We start from the raw sequence: 19,931 nt of genomic DNA on the forward strand, positions 1-19,931 counted from the left end.
CAGTCTGCAATTTGTCTGCATCTGAAAGCATTCATGCCTTCCAGCCTCACTCCAATTTGCTGCACTTGCTTAATGCCCTCAGATAAATGCAACAGACCTTCCTCCTAATGACACAACAAAAATACGGTCAAACCCCACACCTTTCTACCAACCCTTTTTGTTGAAGGCATTTTTTTTCCCCAGCTATTTCACCTAGATTTGAAGTAACACTCAAGAATCCACAGCTTACAACATAAATCCTAACATTTTTCTTTAAAGATATGTAGAGCATCCCATTTTCTAAGATTTAGTAAGAAATTACTTATTTTTGTCAGTTTAATTTGCTTTTAAATTCCCAGGGGAAAAAAATAGGCATATATCATATGCCAAAGGCACCAGGACTCAGTTAAGAAGTCATTAACATCTACTACTCTTTATATTTAAATATATTCATTTATTCTGAAATGGATCCAATCAGATCCTGCTGGGCAAAATGCTGCACAAGCTTCTGACTTTGTACCAGACTTGATCCTAACTCAGGTCTGCTGCTCTTCACGTTTGCAAGCACGCAAGACCCTCTGCCATTTCTGTTTAATTTTCCTGAATAAGATATACTTTCAACTCTCCGCATTTCAATTTTTAACTCAGCTTTTCTTAGTTTTAGCTCTAAAGAATGGTGGTATCTGAGACACTAAATTCCTGTCTATGTGGTTCAGAAATTCATCAAATAAGGAAGGGTATGATTATAATTAAGCTTCTTAAGAAATATCAGTTTTCTTCCTGAAAATCAAATTGTATCTTATTGAATTGGAGGATGTCTGAAATGTGCATAACCAGTAATGCATGAGCACATTGGCTTGGCTTTTAAGGCTCTGCCTTACAGATTAAATTACTGTCAAGAGTTCAGAGACTTTATTCTTTCAGGAGTCTTGTTGAAGATTATGGTCCTATGCTGAAAATACAATAATTCAACTCAATTAGACATAGTTGGGACATGTTTTTTAAGATATAGATCAAAATGTTTACTTTTGGTCTGATAATACAACCTTTTCTAATAAGAAGGTCTTCCACTTTCTTACCTGCTTAACACTCTTATGTCCTTCCATCTCTTATGGGGGGAGTCCAGGTGGTGAGCTGGGACTGGACACCCAACTTTTAGATAACAACTTAAACTGGGTAAAATAAGGTAGCTTCTGTGATACATCTTATTGCAAATTATGTGTGGATTGGCTTGCATGGTTCTCACCCCTTCTAGAATGGAGTAGAAGTGGTGTTTTCCAAAGCCCCTGAGTGATCTGTGTGATTATGGGCAAGATCTGTATAAGCCATTAGTTATCTGCCATTTTAAACATCACAGATTTAGGCTGCTTGGCTTGAGACCATTTATAAGAGATTGACTTTGATGGAGGAGGTTTTTAAAACCTGTGTGAAAATGAGTTGTCCTTGAAGTATGTCAAGCTGGGCACTCACTGAGTGACTCTCCAGTCACTCAGCAAATTTCTCTAAAGGGATTTTGGTTATTTGGGAAGTAGGTCTCACTGACTTGCTTTCTGTGAGAGTTGGTCTCTGAAAAGCTTTAGTTACTTTTGCAGATGGAACTTAGACTCACAAGGTACTTAGGAACACTGGAAAGTTTGGAAAATATGCTAGAAAACCCGTCTCAGCATTCTCATCTCCATTTGCAGAGACACTAAATTATTAACTGTGTTTGTGGCTGGCTAATATCTTAATCTTACTGAGATTTAAAATTTTTGCTCTGGGGTCCAAAACAACTTTAAGTAAAATTTATTTATATTTCCCTGTTGTAAGGATTGGGATGGACCCTGAATTTGTGATTGATCTCTGTACACCCCACCTCACTTGCTGTTTTTATTCTGTGTCATGCCTTTAGGAAAGGTCATCTCATACCTTTTAGCTCTGAAAGAAATCCAGTAGAAGTTCCAGATCTTATCAAAGCCATTTCTCTTAGCCCTGTGCACAACTGAAGCACTTAAGTAAACAATAGATTTCCATGTTTACTTTTGACTTACTTGGTATCCTTTGAGTAAAAGGTTTGAAAATATTCAATAAGCCTTTGGAAAATCCTTATTAGCAAAAAGCAACCCCAGGAATTGTTTAGGTAGTAACATGAGTAAGAAAGTAAAAATAAAGCATGGGAACTGCTGTCATCAAGGCACAGGCTGGTGACAGTGTAGCTGCTCAGCTCCCTGAAATGGACTGTGCTGGTGTGTGGCTGTAGCTGTATTATTTCCCATGATGGCTCCTTCAGTCTGACTCAGTAACACGAAAAAGGGACAACTGTACCAAAAGAAACCAGCAGGGCTACACCAAAACCTCACTGTCATTATGACACAGCACCAAACTGCAAAGTCTTGGCCAACCAGGACAAGCTGAACTCTGGAGGACTGCGTGAGAGAGGGAAAGAAGTGCTTTTCATCTCATCAGGCAGTGGAATAGGGGCTCTGGTCTTGTGGTAAAGCTGCTTTGTATGCCTTTTAGCCTGTTGCACTGTGAAGAAGACATTGTGTATGGAGGCAGTGGAGTTTATGCTGCTCTTGCACCACCTTTGGCTTGAAGCAAGAGAGTAGGCCTCAGTGCAACCAGCTGTCTGCTCAGTGGTGTGGGGTTCCTCTCTGTCCAACCTCTCAAGGTGGTACCCTCAAGAATCTTATACTACAGGGCTTACACCGGCTCTGCATGGTGTGCCTTACAAACCCTGACTGTTAATCATCCTCTTTCTTGGATTTCATGGCCATCTTGTACCCTGCTTTCCATGTGAGACCTGCCTAAGTGATGGAAACTGGCGCTAAATAATTACCAGCTGAAATCCCAGCCTTGGCTTGTACAAGGCCAGTTTGTAGGGCAAATTGAGCTGTGTCCCTGCCCAATGTAATCAAGTCCCTGATTATTTTAACTTTATTTAAATATTTTTATTTTTTATTCCTCCCACATTTATGGCAGCATTCTGATTTGTCAGTCCTATGGGGAATCTTCAAAACCAGCACCCTTTGTTGAAATGCATCATTCCTTCTGGCATGCAGCTTGTGGGAAGCCATATAAACCACAGAACAATAGCATTAGATTGAGTTCTTGTGAGACAGCAAAATCTGCGGGGAGTAGCACCATCATGGGAGTGAAGGAGAACTGCTTTTAAGCATGAGGCTGGTATGAAGAGCAGGCACCCTCATGACTTACTTGTACAATTAGTTCAACAGGCTTAAAGTATCAGAGCAATCCCCATCAGTTGAGCTCTTTGCAAGAGCACGGATTGCTGGTTTTGGCATCCAGCAGCTGCATTTTTAGGGAGCTTATCAGCATAGCTGTGCCCACTGGGGGGTAGTGGCACAGTGCTCTGAAAGGCTTCCAAACTTATTTATTCTGAACACTTTCTTAAAACCTCCATTTTAAATAAGCCTTTAAATTTTTCTCTTATTAAAAAAGAAAAAAAAAAAAGGAAAAAAAGCACAAAACCCACCCCTAACTGTAAATCAGCAGATCATCTGGCCTGGAAGTGGAGTGCCCTCATTATCCAAAGAAAGGTATAACTCACTCAGGATTGGTTTTCCTGTCCTTCCGATTGCTTTGGCTGCTCAGAAAGAATGAAGGTCTTCTTTCTGCTCAGCTGGTGTTTTCCTGGCACCAGAAATGGGAGTTTTGACTTTTCCATTCTCCTTACTGCTGTTTTGCTTCCTCAGTCATCTGTGTTGATCCTCTAACACCGTCAGCTCTTGGATTTTTTTCATTGCATTTCCTGCTTTTGCGGGCACCGATCTACTGTCATTTCTAAGGGCTTTTCTGACTTGTTTTTCAGCTCATTAAATATTTCCATCTTTTCTGCATATCAGACACAGATGATGCTTGGCTATGTTCTGCTTCCGTTGCATATTTGGTCTTTGGAGTAAAAAACAAAAGCAGCAATTTGGCCTCAAAATAGTTATTTAAAGCTTCTGACTTTTTTCATTAAAGTTTACCAAAGGTGAGGTAATAGCCTTACATTTGCCTTGGGCTTCATCCTGTGGTGTCCTTACCTGCCACCATCCACAGCAACAATTGCCTGTTATTGGCGTACTTCACTTCTGTAAAACAGATAGAAATGCTTCAACACAGCTTTGATGTTTAAGAGAGAGAGAATCTTTATATAGTTCACATCCTCTCATCTCAGATTTGTTTTCTGTTATGTTAATGTGGCATATCTGTATAATGGCAGGAGCTCACTTGGATCTGTGGTGTTCAAGAGCCATTTGCATAATGTTTCCTTTGGGGGATATGGAATGTATAATGTTCACCAATCTTGAAAATGGTGCAAACAGGAACAGACAGTCAAAGGTAGAAGAGATATGTGAATAAAATTTTGGAAATTTGGAAGAATGGCAGAGTTGGAAGACATATAACCACCTAAGCACAGGGGAAAATGAACTTACTTCTTCAGCATGTTTTGTCACAAAATTCAGTCACAAGGGATGGGACAGAAAAGGGAGCTGAGTCTTATAAGCCCTATTTGATGCACATTTTGGAAAAAAAATATATATTCTTTTTAGAAAACTTGAATTTTGATGAATCAGGAAAGAAAATGACGTTAAGGGATGCAAAGATTGTCTGGGAAGGTTGTCCTGATCGACTTTGAGGAACAACTGTTAAACGAGCAACAAGAGAAATATAAATTTGCCATGCTAACAGCTTGCCAAGTCATCTGGGAGGCAATAACAAGCCAAATAGGATGACTGTCCAGTGCTTCATTCTTTTTTCCCAAGTTCTTCAAGTTCACTCCCACTGGATTGACTAGCACCAACCTGACAGATAAACCCTGACCCAGCCAATGGGAATAGAATTACATCTGGGTGGAAACAAATGTCTTTTATATTCACACAGCTCCATCCACTATTGTAGTAAGAGCATTTTTACCTTTGTCTTGATAAACTACAGCAATGTTCCAAAGTCCTGGAGGGAGTCAGGGATTTCTTAGGAACTGGGGTGCAGGCTTTTGCCAAGCACCCAATGCCAGGTCAGGAGCCCTTTGTGCTAGGTGCAGTGGAGAGAAACCTCCTTTGTCATGCAGTGGATAGGTGTTGGGGTATTCACACTTTGCAATAGTGTAATAAGATTAACAATATATGAACTGAAATATCATTTAAATTTCTTATGCATGCAACGATCCCAGTTTGCTGGATGACTTGAAGACTGGGGTTACATTTACCCTGTGCTGCAGACTGGGGCAATCGCCGCACTTCCAAAGCCTTCTCAATCTGTCTGCCAGCTATATCTTTACCCACATTTCCTTGAATTTTCTTCTTTTTTATATAATGTCTCCCCATTGTGACTTGACCCTTTCCATCATTCTGCTCCTTGTGGAAATACAACCCGGATGCCCTCCCTCATCTGCCCTGTGCACTGTCCTCCCTTCAGTCCCTTCTTTAAACTCTCATGCCCAAGCACCAGAAAGCTTTTTCAGTTTCTCATTACTGCTTTCTGTTCCATTCCTTGCTGGCACTTTTGACCTTAGTTTTGTTGGATTGTCTAGCTTAGGGAGATAACTCTTTGAAGAGTCCTTACCAGTACCCCAAGGCATATATAGCAAATAAATGTGATGCTCGAGTTGTAATACATATATGTGCTTCACAAATTTTTTCACCGTTCTTCAAGTAACTGATCTGTGGTTGGTAAGAATACTAGCACAGTAAGGCATAACACTACAGAAATATTTTTGATGGAACTTACCCTCCACGATTTTTTTGTGGAGCATTTGAACTCCAGAGTACTCAGAAGAAATACTGTGTTTTGAAGAGCCTGTGTGGTGAGTCTGCTTTAGGAATGCCACAAGCAGTGATTTGTTGCATTATTGTCGATATTTTGCTTTGAAAATGCAAAAGCTTCTTTACATGAAAAAGATTAGAGTCATGGGTTTTTAAATTTTAGGTTTAAGCATTTGCAACTGAAAGTTTCCAACAGGGAAAACATAATACTCCAGGCTCCCAAATAAAAATATAAATCACCTTTTCAACTCTCACTGGTTGAAGAAAGGAAAGCAGACTCAAAAAGAGTTTCAATAAATGGCCATACTCTCACTTCTAACAAATTTCAAGCTATGTTGGTGGAAAGCTAAGCAGAGGCAGAGAAGGCTCAGTTCTTTATGCATGTGTCCAGTTCCTGCTGCTTTTCATTTCTTACTCCCAGAGGCAGGAGGACAAATGAATCCCTCTGACATTGGCATCCAGGAGGCTTCGTTGGTCAGCTGGTAGTAGCATGGCAACAGCTCTCCTTCCTCTCCTGCAGACCTAGCACATCACCTCTCTGACACAGTATGCTTTCTAAGTCGCCTCTTGAAGTCCTTCTTTTGGCAGTACAAAGTGGTGGAGCTGTGAGGCTGGCAGGGTGAATGTGCATCTCAACACTGCTCCATTTTTCTCAGCTCCATTTTTCTCCAACTCTCCTAAAGTTCCTCTGGCAGGGAGCTGATGGCCCTGCTCCCCTCAGACTGCTATATATTTTTATGTGCCTGCTTTTCATTTCTTCCTCTGGAGTAAGAAAATAGGGAATTTTCTCCCTTTCAGGAATACTCCTTCTCATTGAGGTTTGAAAACACCATGATTTTTGCAAATATGAGGGCTGAATGTGGAAGGCAACAAAAAGCCTTTGGAAGCTTCAGGATTCAGGGAGCACTATCAAATCCTACTTCTTGGCAACTTTCAAATGTTTGGTCTTGTAACGTGCTTGTTTGGCTTTTTGTTTTCAGCTCCTGAAGTGTTGGCCCAGAAACCCTACAGCAAAGCTGTGGACTGCTGGTCCATTGGGGTCATCGCATACATCCTGTGAGTATCCATTGGGTTTTCACAGGCAGCTTTGGGACTTGCGACATGCTCTCCCATCACATATTTTCCTGCTTATTTTGCTCCAAAAAAGTTCGTCTCTGACAGTTGTGAGCCAGGATAACATGAACCTTGGACATGTCCCAGTTATGTAAAGGCTGAATTTGGGTAGAAGCTGTAGGAAATGAATGAGAAACCTTCAAAAAGGCAAAAATCCCTACTCCTGCCTAAATTACACGTTGTACAATAGTATGGACTTCTTCAAGTTGTGATGTCAATGAAGCTGTTCCCTCCCCTGCTCAGGTTAGCTTTGATCAGAATCAGGTTTGACCATGTCCACAGGGCGCAGCACCATGCCCATGGATGTATCCTGAAGTGTCACCTCTCTTGAGGTGTCACCTCCTTCCTTGGGGAGGGCCACAGGCAGATAAGAAGACAAGAGCTTTTTACATACCACGGTGAACTATTTCCACCAAAGGATAATACAAAATATTGGGATTTTTACTGAAAATGGAGGGTCATTTTCTTTAACGCATCCAACACCTTCAACCTTCAAGTCCCATAGGAGAGGATGAGCTGATTCCTGCCCTGTCAATTCCGTTGCTTTTCCATGAAGCAGTTGAGCCTCTGCCTTTGTAGCTGAGTTTGCTCTTCTGGCAGGACTAATTGCTAGTCAAGAGTGTAGGGTCTAGTTACTTGAGAAAGCTACAGGACCAGGACTTTTGTGCATTTCCCAAAGTGGTGGATAGGTCTCAGAACCCATATGATTAAGGAGATTTAGTGCCTGTCTTCATTCAGTATCTGCCACTGTTCTTTACAAAGATTTAATAAGACCATAGGATATTTAGATTAGAAGGGATCCTGGGAAATCTCTAGTCCTGTCTTTCAGGTCACACCAGGTTGCCCAAGGTTTTATCCAGTTGGTTCTTGAAATCCTCCTCAGGGACTATACAAAGGCAACCTGTTCCATGCTTAGACTGTCCTCATGGGGAAGAGGTTTTGCTTATATCCAGGTTTGTCTCCATGAAATTGGACAGCCGGTACTGTGGATGTGGGTGCACCTTCAGCATGTGAGCCATAGGAGTGGGCAAGCCCCCTCCTCTTCCAGTGACAATGCCTGCAAGAACTGCAGAGGTGTCTTGGCTACTGTTGTTGTGGGGATATACTGGTGCCAGGGGTCATTAGCACTACCCAGAGAAGAGCACCCCTAATATTTCAGGAAACCATCATCTGAATCCATCTCTGTATGTGTGAACATATGAAATCACCGTGGGTTGAGAGGGAAATGCAGAACTTCTTGTCCATGAACCTGTAGGAAGACCTTCTCTAGGTCCCATCCTGATGGGCTGTTCTGTGCTCAGGGCTCAGGACCCCAAGCTCATGTACACCGTTCAAACAGCAGTTGTGTAGTTGCATCTTCACAGTGTAGCTGATTTTGAAGCAGGAGCGATCCCTACCTTGTGCAAGTCTTCAAGACGAGGTCAGGCTGTCACCATGGGCTGACTCAGGGAACCACACAGCACAAGGATCCTGTTCCTTGTGTTCAGGAGAGCACATCTAGCTGTTGACTGCTGCAGAAACAAATGCCTTTTCATGCCAGAACTAGCAGTGCTTTCCTTTCTATTTTTTTTTTTTATTTTTCCTTTTTACACAACTGTCAGAGTTATACAAGACTGCAGGAAAAAGGCAGCTCCAATGAGGCACAGCATTAAAGCATTCCTGCTTTGTTCCCTTTCTCCTTATGCAAACATTTCATGGCTCGTCGACATGAATAACTTTTCGATGGTGTAGTAGAACTATTTTTGCCAGGACACACCTCATTGCTGCATTATCCACTCTGTGCAAAGTTCATTCTTTATATTTTCATTTAACCTTGAACATAAACTATATATGACCCAAAATAGCTTTTATATATTAAAATAGGCCAGGCTTTGTTTATTTGCATGTATGTTTATTTATTTAAAGCAAAGCCCTGCCTACAGACATCAGCCTCATGACTGCCTTTGCCATTCTGCATGAATATTTGAAAAGTTCTTGGGTACAAAACTTTGCAGGGGGATGGATTTACTTCAGAGAAACCATCAACAGCTGGATTCAAAAAGACTTTTGCAGAAGAAAGCAAAAATCCACAGTTCACTGACTTTTTGTCGAAACCCAGTGGGATATGCCACAGCAACGAGGAAGAGAGCAGACATGCCAAAATACCTTGGAGGCTGATTCACACAATACTCCCTAAGGCACTTTTAGACGAGGATGGGGTGTGCTGATGCAAGATTGCCATCTTGCACAAGCAAACACGAGCATGGGAGCCCTAGATATTTTCTTGTTGGTTTTGGCTCTTGCTAGCCATGGCAGGACAGCCAGGTAGGGTCGTTCCTTTTGCTTTCAGAGTACTTTGCTGAGTACCAGCTTCAGGGATCAAGAGGGAGGAGGATGCAGGTGGAAGAGAGCAGCATGTTGCCTTGCTTCCAGGCTTGACCACTCCCCAGGTTCAGTTTAATGTCAAATTTTCACCATGAAAATACGTCTCCACCTGGCAGCCTGCAGGAGGAATGAACTGTTGCGTCCTGGTTCCTGGAGATAAACTTGGTTCTGCTTTTTGTCAGGTTTTCAGTCCCATTCAACTACAGTTCATGCACCAAAGGTCTTTTCTGCTGGAAGACCTGATATGATTTCATTTGCTGCTTTTATGTGTGAGGAAAATAAGTGAGACAGTGCTAAGCAATATCCCCACCACCTCCTGGTTCATGAACACACCTTCAACGGGGGAAAGGTTTTGATCTCATCCATAAACCTGGCAAGGCTGCTCTTTCTGTGAGGTTCACCTCAGTGGTTTCTTGCTGTTTTCCAAATCAGCATGTGCTGGGCTTGTCAGGCAAGGTGTATGCACTTCTCAAATATTAATTCACTATTTGCTTTATGGGGAATTCCCAGCCCTGAAGGCTTAAATCAGTTTAGTGAGAATGAGTCCCTATGAATTTCTTTCTGCAGGACAAAGATACCTTTTGGGGGTTTCTGCACTTCATGTAATAAAGACCTGATTTGTATTATGTGCAGCAAAAATGAATGGCAATAATATGTTTCCACAGAAGTGTGGTAATGTGTTCACCAGACTGTAATTCGGTCTGCTTGGGTGGGATTGGGTCTGAGATCAAACCACCTCCTGGACTATTTCTGCTCACTAGCTACATCTTTCAGCTCCTGGTACAGCCAGCAGCACTGCAGGACCCACGTCAGCTCCCTTCACGTAGGTGCTTCGTGCTGTTTTCAGCCACAGAGTCCCACCTGGTCTTGAGCTGTCACCGTAGGATAATCCAGCCCCCCACAGACCTGTGACCTACCTTGTCAGGTTGGGTGTCCCCTGTGCTCCAGGGAAACGGGTGTCCCACAGCTTCTCCTGTGCCACTGGGCTCTACACATGGGCACCTCAATGCAGCCTGTGTGGATGCAGGCAGTCCCTTCACTGGGATGTGCCTTTCAGTTGCCTAAAATACGCATTTAGAGCCACGCTGGGGTGTCCAGGACAGCCACATGGATTTGGCAAATGTAATGCACTGCAGAGACCTTTCTTCTGGAGCAGCAGATGGAGGATAGCAGGATACCCAGGACCATGTCGAACAGCACCAGATGCCTGTGTTTAGGTGACTGAATCACTCCCTGCTCCATTCCCAGCCCCCTGCCTTCACAGTACGATTTCATTTGCTTTAACATTCATTTGCGTCACTCTCCAGTCTTGGCTGACTCCATCTCTGGTGACTGTACTGGGGTCTTAGAAACCCAACCCACAATTACGTGTCCTAATCTTGAACTGGATCTCCCCCTTCCTTCCAGGAACAGCCAGAAGTGATAGACATGTCCTTGTAGGAAATTGTATGCGAGAGGAGCAGTAAAGATAGAGAAGAAGAGGGGTTCTTCCCACTCTGGAAGGAAGCTGCCCTTCCTGGGTGTCTGATACCACAATGGTGGGCACAGGTTTAGCAGCTGGGTTAGTTGTCTTGCAAGTGCCACACCAGCAAACCAGATGGAGACCTATTTATGCATAGGGAAATCAGAGCACATCAACGTGCATCACCTCCCCGCCTCTCCCACGACTCCTCACAGCCACTCTGAACAGACTGTTATCATTTAAGAAGATGGAAACTCAGGGGAATCTGACACAGCAGCCAGGCATATATTAAAGATGTTTTGATCTATTATTACTGTAAGTGGCTTGAGTGCCTCCAGACACATGCTCGGTCTCACATGAGAGCCTTCAGTTTATGACACTGGAAGAACAAACTGTTTCTTGGGCAGCGAAGCTCTTGACAAATATTTGTTTCTGTAATAGGCAAGGTGAAGTATGTCTTAGGAAAGAATACCTTTGTTTCAGTGCCAGTCTCTAATGCCTCTCGTTAACGACATCCAGATTGCAGAGGCTGCACCAGCAGAGCTTTTATCAAAACCTGTTTTGCATGAGAAGTCATTATTCACAAGAACTAATTATAGCAGCTTGAAATTTCCTGTTATTCCAGTTGCAATATTTCTCAGTCTGAAACAGCCTCATTGTTGAACTCAGTTTTCTGCCTATCACAAGGTAGTTTTGATATGTGTTCAGCTTCAAAACATAAAACATAAGAGCAAGAGACCTCACTGGATTCCCATCAGCTCGGTTTTGGAGCTGCCTGGGTCACATGAGAAGTTGCAAAAGCCTGCAGAGCTAAAATACTGATACCATGCATACCTGATATAAAGAAGATTAAGTTAATTGATTTAAATAAATAAATAAATAAAAACATGTTCCATAGCTGGAAAAGAGCCTGGGGCCACAGGATGCTCTGCCTCAGCCCCTGGCCATTCACACTCAATGCATCCTATCTCTTCTGCGTGAGGCTGAATGCATTTTGCCTTGAACTTCTGATTCTGTTCATTGATAGGACAAGTGAATTACTGTTTTTTGTTTGTTTGTTTGGTTGGTTGTTTTTTTTCTATTCTGTTTATAAGCAATGGGTATGTGGAGGTGATTCTTGGGTCATATTCTTTCCTAGACTTTTTTTTTTTTTGCTGCTGATTTTCAAATAGAAGTGCATGAAATCATTTATGAAAAGTTTGTATAAGAGGATTAGCCATGGACTGTACAAAGTATTCCAGAAAAAGTTTCTACCTTTGTCCTGGAAACATTTCACCCTCTCAGTACCGCACACGAGCCTCAGCAGGACAGTGAGTGATAACCTTACTTGTTTGGTACTGCAAGGAGCAGAGGCAAAACCCACATAGGCACATTGGGTTGCTCAGGATGTCACAGTTTGACTGGCAAAACAACCCCAGATTATTCCTCATCATTGTTTGCTTCTTAATTTATTTTTTATTCCCCATGCTAATATGTCCTTCTCCACAATTTCAGGAGGGCACTAGCATCAGCCAGTATGGAGGGCCATTCCCAAAATAAGAAATACATGGGTTTGACCATATAAATAGAACTTGGATGAGTTCCCACACCATACATCTTCAGGTTTTCGAGCACTTACTGGATTCTTTGCTCTAGTCTCACTAAAAAAAATTGTTTGTAAAACTAACCCCTGTGCCTCCTGTGTTGCAAGCTGGACACTGCCCATGAGAATGGGTTATTTAGCTTTTAACATCACCCCAGTGTGTAATGGGAGCTTGCACAAGTTTGCTTTCTCTGCAAGAAAGACGACATTCCTGGTATTCTTACTGCGCTTTCCTGATGGCTTCTAGAAATGACTTCTGGCAGTATCTTTCATCTGTGCATCCACCTGTGTTAATTTTTTTTTAATCAGCATCCCATTCTCTTTTAAGGCAAGACTGGGAATAGGAGGTTGAGGGAAGATCTGTTGCTGATACTGTAAGGTTGTTAAATAATTCTAAAAAGCTTTTATTTGATGAAACTGCTAGAAAATGATGACAACTAATAGCTGCCTGAAGCTCCCCCAGGACTAGGCAGGATTTTTTCACATTGAAGACAGAGAGGATATTTTTGTATTTCTGCATATCTAAATAAAAGCAGCAGAACCTCTGATAGTGAGGTCATTTTTTTCACACAGAAACATCCCAGCAGATGGAAATGAAGTCGGTGGGATTTTGATTCTATACAAATTAAATAAAAACTTATTATGGACTTTGGAAGGTGGCCCAGTCTTTGGAAGTCCAGTAAAATTTCCTCCAGCCATAAATTGTTTGTTGGGCTAATTTACTGGGGCTTTCCCATCCTTTGCTGCAAAGCCAGTGCTGGCTATAAGTTACAGTAAACCTCTGTGTCTTCTCAAACTCTGATTTTAAGGTAAAGGACAGCAACATTTTGGCTCCCACCACCTCCATGTGCGAGGATGCCTGAACGTTTCCCTCTCACATGCCACCTCCTCTGTCCTAGGGAGCTTGCTCTCTTCTCAAATGCTTTCTACTGTAGGTTCTCGGTGGTTTGCCTCGTAGAGGAACATCCTTGGGACCCCCTTTGTGGGTCATTTGGCCCCCCTGTTGACCCCAGCTGAGCCAGGACCAGCCCTTGCCCTGTGCTCAGCCTGCTTTTGGGCAGAAGGTTGGCTTGGAGGGATGTCCCTGTCCATGACCAGGGATAGTGGCCAACGCTTCTCAGGCTCTCCCCATTCATCGCTGAAGCTGCAGAGATGGGAGCCTGGGGGTAAAACTCAAGGGGTGATCACAGGGCTCATCCTGCCACTGCTAAGGGGCTCAGATACCCAGATGTGTAGATACCCAAGGCACACCGAGGAGCTTGGGAAGCTCTTGGGATTTGTAGGAAAGGGATGAAAGGCCCTGGGAGGGCTGGGACTCTTGCCGGGGCACGTTTGTCTCAGCTCTCCCCCCCTTGCAGGGTTACGGCCCTCCAGCTCTGTGCTGCTCAGCAGTTTGCTCCTATGTTTTGCTGCCACAAGCATATATAAATCATCGCCGTCCTAACTTGTGCTCTTGTACCTCTGCCAAGGTAATTAGTATGGTGAACATTTTAAGAGAGTTATTTCTCTCTCCGGAGAAGCCTGACAGCGCCTCAGCAGGCACAGCACTGTCTGCTCGCCTTAAAATGCTTTATCAGAGCAGTTTGGTTTTCTTTAAGGAAAGTGCTGAGGAAGGCAAGAAATTAATGGAGGGCTGTCAGACTTCTTGTACGGAGCCCAGAGTACCCCAGGGAAGAGGGGCAGGGGGATAGCTCTGAGTGCCTTTGCAGGAGCAGTTTTCCTTCAACCTGGGCACCTCTGCACCAGTGGCTGTCGCAGTGGTTGCAGCAGTCAGCTCCAGCCTCTCCAACCCATCAGTAATGCTCCCAAAATCTTGCAGATTGTGTAAAAGAAGAGGAAGGTGAAATTCAGTTAGTGTCCCCAAGACTGTGGGAGCTAAGCACTGAGATTTGTTAGATTAAAACATGATATATAAATGTTCTTCAAAGATATCTGTAGAGCTGGATCCAGTTTCTGCATTCAGTTACCAGATATTTTTTTTTGTGTGTGTGTGCATTTTCGAGGTGGAGAGTGGCTTTTGGGGCTTTTGTTTAAATGCACCATTCCTAATGGCCCTTCTCATGTGCCATTTCCACCATGGGTCTCATACAGGAATTGCTGCATCAAGCCCCATACACAGGCATGTGCCTGTCAAGTAGATATGCAGCCTTGCTTCAAATGTAAATGCTTGTCTGGCACGAGGTTATCTTACTTGCTTTTGATAATGGCAGTCATCCAGTGGGACACAAATGAGGACTGACTCATCTGCTTTGAGAGATAAAGAGATGTCTTATTCGGCTGAAGCGCAGTGGTTTCATTACAATGCTGCAAATTTCAGCAGAGTTCTTCCAGGTCAATATGGATCTGATGCAGATCAACGTCTCACTCTGCATTTAAATTATTTATCATGCACACTGACTCTTCAGAGCTAACAAAACACTGCTCCTTTCACCCTCAAGTGTTGAGTTGGTTCAAATAACCTCCAGGGCAGCCGACTGGCTTTGGGTTATAAATAACTTGAGTATTTCATTTCTTACAGTTTTTCCCCCCTTGCTCTGTTGTTGCTGCAGTGTGGTGTTTCAGCTAGATCTTCAGTCTGTTTATAAAAACAGGCTCTGCCCAGTTAAATACTTTATTGAGATTGATTGGCCTAGGGTTTAAGAACATGTAGGAAAAAGATCATTTAATTATCAGGGAAGCATGTGAAAAAATTATTTATACCACAGGCTAGAGATAAGAGCAGGAATTAAGAAGAAATTAAGACATCTCTATACAGACACAAAAAAAGTCTGGGTAACTGTGAGAAGGATGGCTTTGCTAAAACCAGCCTCAGAAGTCAATCTGGCACGTTGCAACATTAAAACCTGAAGAAGGGATATCTTTGCTGATATGTCTGTGCAGAGAGGGACAGGCTATTGAAAGCAGCATCTACTGGACGAGAGGGGTCTCTGACACACAGGCTTTAGAGCTGCGTTGGCTCCGTGCAGCGCTGGAGGTAGTGCTCCTGTGCACAGCATCTGCAGGGCTGGAGGAGCTGTGCCTCAGCAGAGTGGATGTCCTGCTGTCTGCAGCACTGCGAGGGTGCTTCCTCACTGCTTTAGTTCAAACTGTGCACATAACATTCAATGTCCTGCTTGTCCTGGGGCTTGGCTTTCTGGTTATAAACACTGAAGACCTGGACAAGGATGTTGTTAGCCTTAGGCAGTTTGAAGGGGGCAGCAAAATCACTTGCAGAAGTGGGAGAGAAAGGGAGAGATTCTCCCAGTGCAATGGCAAGTCCATGCCCAGCCCATGCAGGCTCTGCTGGTTTTGTACCCCATGAAAGATCCTCTTACCACTTGTAGGGGAGAGGATGGAAGGGATCATGGCCATATTGTAAAATGATTCCTCCTCTACACACCCAAAAGCATGCAGAGGGAAGTCAGGGTATCTGTGGGTCACTGTAGGATCAGCTGCACCAGGTTGCTGTGCAGAATTCCTCTTTGTCATGGACAGTGCCGATCTTCAGGAGTGTTTTTATGTGTTCCTGAACAAACTTGTCTCATGATAGCACTTGCCCGATTGAAAACTTAATGGGACAAGTCCTAAACAAGAGTTTCTCCTCCCTCCCCCTTTCTCACCTTCTTGGCAGAGATCAGTCCAAGTGTCACTTGTCTCTTCTCTTGTTCCCCATTAGGCTCTGTGGCTATCCCCCTTTCTATGATGAAAATGACTCCAAACTCTTCGAGCAGATCCTCAAGGCGGAGTATGAGTTCGACTCTCCGTATTGGGATGACATCTCTGAGTCTGGTAAGAAACTCATGTATTTTCCACAACCAGGCATGCATGGAGCTATGCCTGTTGTAGGTATCCTTCATCAGGTGTGAGAATGTGCCCTCCATTGTGTGTGGAGCTCCTTTTAACTGAAAATCATTGGGAATGGACATTTCTTTTAGCTAAATAGTCACAGGAAGTTATTTTTGCAGGAGATCAAACTAAGTACCATTTCATCCAGTCACATACAAAGCATTAAAATGGAGCTGGGACAGAAGAAGAAGATAGCAGAATGTCCCAAGAAGAAGAAGCAGTATAATAACGCCATCACATCCAAATAAAATGCAGATGTTTTACATGTCACTAAGAATAGAGAAAGTAGTTCAGCTTTGTCACTAAAACTGAGCTGCAGGTCCGAAGTGAGTCTGCAGCGTGTGCAACAAAGACAAATGCAAGAAATTCATGGCTTCTAAACAAGGACGGTAAGCAGATTTGGAAACTGGGAGTACTGTCCAAGTGTCTGGATCCAGGTAGCTGCCCATGTGCTTCCCCGGTTCCCCATCCAGTGTAGAAACCATTTAACCCATAGCACCTGCCCGTACCTACAGAGGCTTGCTTAGCATTGCATCCTGTGGGTACCACTGATGAGCTGTGGCCTCCAAGAGGTCACACAAGCTCAGTGTCCTTCCTCTGTCCAACCTGGGGAAACATCTGACATTTCACACAAGAGGAGAAATGAATTATAGGAAAAAAATACCATATAAATATATCCCTGGAAATACTTTTTTTTTATTCCTTAGTAATACCAGTTACTTAGGTGAGACATTAAAAGGAGTGTTTTATTTTAAAGATGATCCTTGTGGGTCCCTTCCAACTTGGGATATTCTCTGATCCTATGAGATATCCTGCTATCTCTTCATAGAATAATATTTCATGCTGCTTACATCTGCAGTCCAGATATCATTGGGAGAGATTGCTTTAAAATATATGTGATGAGAGGTTTTTTTAAGCCTGTAAGAGTTTTCTGAGCAAATATGAAGGTCTGCTGGCAGACTTCTTTGCATTTTGGGGGAGAAAGTACATCACCTAAAGCAGCAGTAAGATTTTCCTGCTATATATGTCTTTGCTGTTGCTCCTTCAGCTGTTCTCGCATGAAACTACTGGATACATGCCATGCTGTGATCTCCCTTCCCTCCATTCTAACATCGATTAAAAACACACTACCTCGTGCCTAAGAGAGTCCCTTTTCCTTGGTAACTGTTTTTTAAATACACAACATGTCCTCTTCACTGCCCACGTGTGCGGTTGCTTGGAATGAGCCGTGAAAGGCTCCTCTTGCTGCAGCTTCTGGCCTTCTCCTTGCCTTTCCCTCTCAACTTCCCAGCATCTCCAGCAGGTGTGGCCATATTCAGACCACTAAGGTGCTCAGAAGCACTTGGCTAACCAGGGAGCTAGGAGCTAGCAGGATCAAATTCTTCTGACTCCAAATTATTCACCCTACTCCTAAGCATACCTGCAGGAGTAGAGGTCTTAGGCTTCTATCTGCCATATTAAATTCGTTGGATTTGGTACTGAGTCGCTTTGGTTATGTCTATATTAATAAATGACAAATGAGCCAGGGCCATTTCCTGGCACTGGTGGCACCTGGTGGCCCTCTGTTAAACCTCCTTTTGCCTTCAGAACAAGGTAGCATCCTGCCTACAGGAAATGGGCCATGCTTCTTCCCGAAAGATGCTTGGGAAGGAGCTAGGTGGTCCTGAAGGCAGTTTTAAAAGGGACAGCTCAAGAAGCTAGGTGGTGGCTTTCCATCAGCTGTGAGCATTCCCTGAAACTTTTCTTTTACTAGTTCAGGCACCATTTGTTTACTAGATCAGACATCAATCTTCGCATTATCCAAGCAACATGTTCCATACCTATGGGGAGTTCTCTCAATAATTTGGTTGCTGTTGGATGTAAATAGGAAACCTAAGTGTTGGTCTGACCATATTGCAGAACTCAGTATTAAATTTATTGCTTTAAATGATCTTTTTTTTTTTTTTTTTTTAATAGCTAAAGACTTCATTCGGAATTTGATGGAGAAGGACCCTAATAAAAGATACACCTGTGAGCAGGCAGCACGACACCCTTGGTAAGCAACAGTCACTGCTGTGAAACCCTCAGGACAGAGAGCATCATTTAACACTCATGCCATTGTCCTCCAGATTTTCCTGGAAAAATGTGATGGACTTTAATCTTGTGCATCAACCTGTTGGGTATCTGCAATGATTCAGTGAAAGGCTGCATTATGTTGACTGCAGTGCAGCAGTGGGATACACTGAAATGGCTGAACCCAGAAAGCATATTTGGGGTTTGGGGCAAATGGTCAAATTGTGCAGGTATGCAGAAATCTGGGTATCAACCTGCTTATAAGGTCTTTGTCAAGGTAACATCAAAACACCTAAGAGCACGTTAGGAGGTAGAAAATTCTCCTCTGTGCTTAACAGATGGTAGCCTACCTCTTCACCTCATGCTTGCAGCACAGACCTGGTTTGGCATGCTGTTTACCCTGCCTTGTTGAATGAGGCAGGAAACACTAAGAGAGGGATAAGCTGAGACTGAATTAGTCTAACAATGCTGCTTCTCTGCAGTGACTACAGAAAAGTGCCTGGTCTGGCTGTATTCACAGTTTAGACCTCCATTAAGTGCTTTACATGAGATGATGCCTTTGCACATAGATGACTTGACCAACATTACCCACAGATCAAGTAGTTGAAAAAGGAATGGCTCAAGGCCTTTTGACCAACTCGCTTAGCATCACCCACACTGCCAGCTGCACCCAAAAATGGGCTTTAGATACAAGTCTTTTGTCAGGGATCATTATATATGAGGCAAGACTATCTTTGGTTGTTACAGTAGCTGCAAAAGAAAGGAGTCAATGACGGTGTTTTCACCCCAGGTATGCATTAGACTGTGCTTTTATGCCATCACAATTACCACAAATACCATTTCCTTTTGCAATTTCTGGAGTGTTAGCTGGATAAGAGCATTAGGCTGTGCATTTCTCAGGGAACAGAAGTTTTCCTGACTGTCCCCAGCACCTCAGGAAAGCCATTGAGCCAGTGTCATAACTAGCTAAACAGCTTGATGGACCTTAAAAACGTCCTGGTGATGCAATCTCAGCCCGGTGATTAACCTCACGTAGTGCAGCTGAGTGTAAAATGCCTGCTAGGAAAAGCACAGGCAGAGAAGTTATTGGTGTTTTTCTGGGTAGTTTTGGCTTTGAGGTGTTTATGCTCCTCTCTCTGACCCCCAACTGGTTTGTCTCATCCCACTGCTGCTCTTAGTCCTGGGACAACATGGATGTTAAATCCTTTGAAAGGTTTTTGCAGAGGAAAAAATACCATTTTGGCTCACTTACTGATGATATTTACCAATATTCAGGGTGATGAATTACTCTGATCATTAACTGATAGTTTTGAACTCATGAAGGAGGCGGTAAGTTACAACTACAAAAGCTGTAATGGCACTGATTTATTCATGGTGGGAGTGATGTACCAACGTCTGACTGCCAGTTGCTGTATTATAAATTAGGCTGAAGATAGATTGAGGGCCACCCTTTACAATTAAAACAGTTGTAAGAAGGTTTGGGATGCAGAAAGAAATGTAAATCATCGAGAAAATCAAAGTTCTTGCTTTTCATTTTCCGTGTAGTGACAATGAGAAACATCTTACAGATGGTTATTAGCTAGGTCACCTGGGTTATTGGCTGGCATCAATGCGAATGAGAGATGAGGGAAAGTCAAGACCTGGGTCTGCCCTTTTTCCAGTGCCCCATCAATAACTGTGTTTCCCATCAATAAGTGCTTTCTGTGTGACAAAAAAAGAAATCTGGGAAATGAAATCTGACTTTGGTGAGATGAAAAAAAAAAAAAAAAAAACATTTCTAAATGATACTGACCTGAGCCTCAGG

General features: G+C 43.1%; 1 protein-coding gene across 6 annotated transcripts in view; it reads left to right on the forward strand.

Annotated features, from left to right (window-relative positions):
* The window catches only part of CAMK1D (calcium/calmodulin dependent protein kinase ID), a 219,533-nt gene that overhangs the window by 180,944 nt on the left and 18,658 nt on the right, over positions 1-19,931 (forward strand). For all 6 annotated transcript variants that reach the window (XM_040547397.1, XM_040547406.1, XM_040547415.1 and 3 more), the window contains 3 exons: positions 6,710-6,785; positions 15,906-16,018; positions 18,032-18,110. In XM_040547397.1, the coding sequence (XP_040403331.1) occupies positions 6,710-6,785; positions 15,906-16,018; positions 18,032-18,110 (268 nt within the window). The remainder of the gene's footprint in view (positions 1-6,709; positions 6,786-15,905; positions 16,019-18,031; positions 18,111-19,931) is intronic.

Source organism: Cygnus olor, chromosome 1, assembly GCF_009769625.2.
Source record: "Cygnus olor isolate bCygOlo1 chromosome 1, bCygOlo1.pri.v2, whole genome shotgun sequence".
Lineage (NCBI taxonomy): Eukaryota > Metazoa > Chordata > Aves > Anseriformes > Anatidae > Cygnus > Cygnus olor.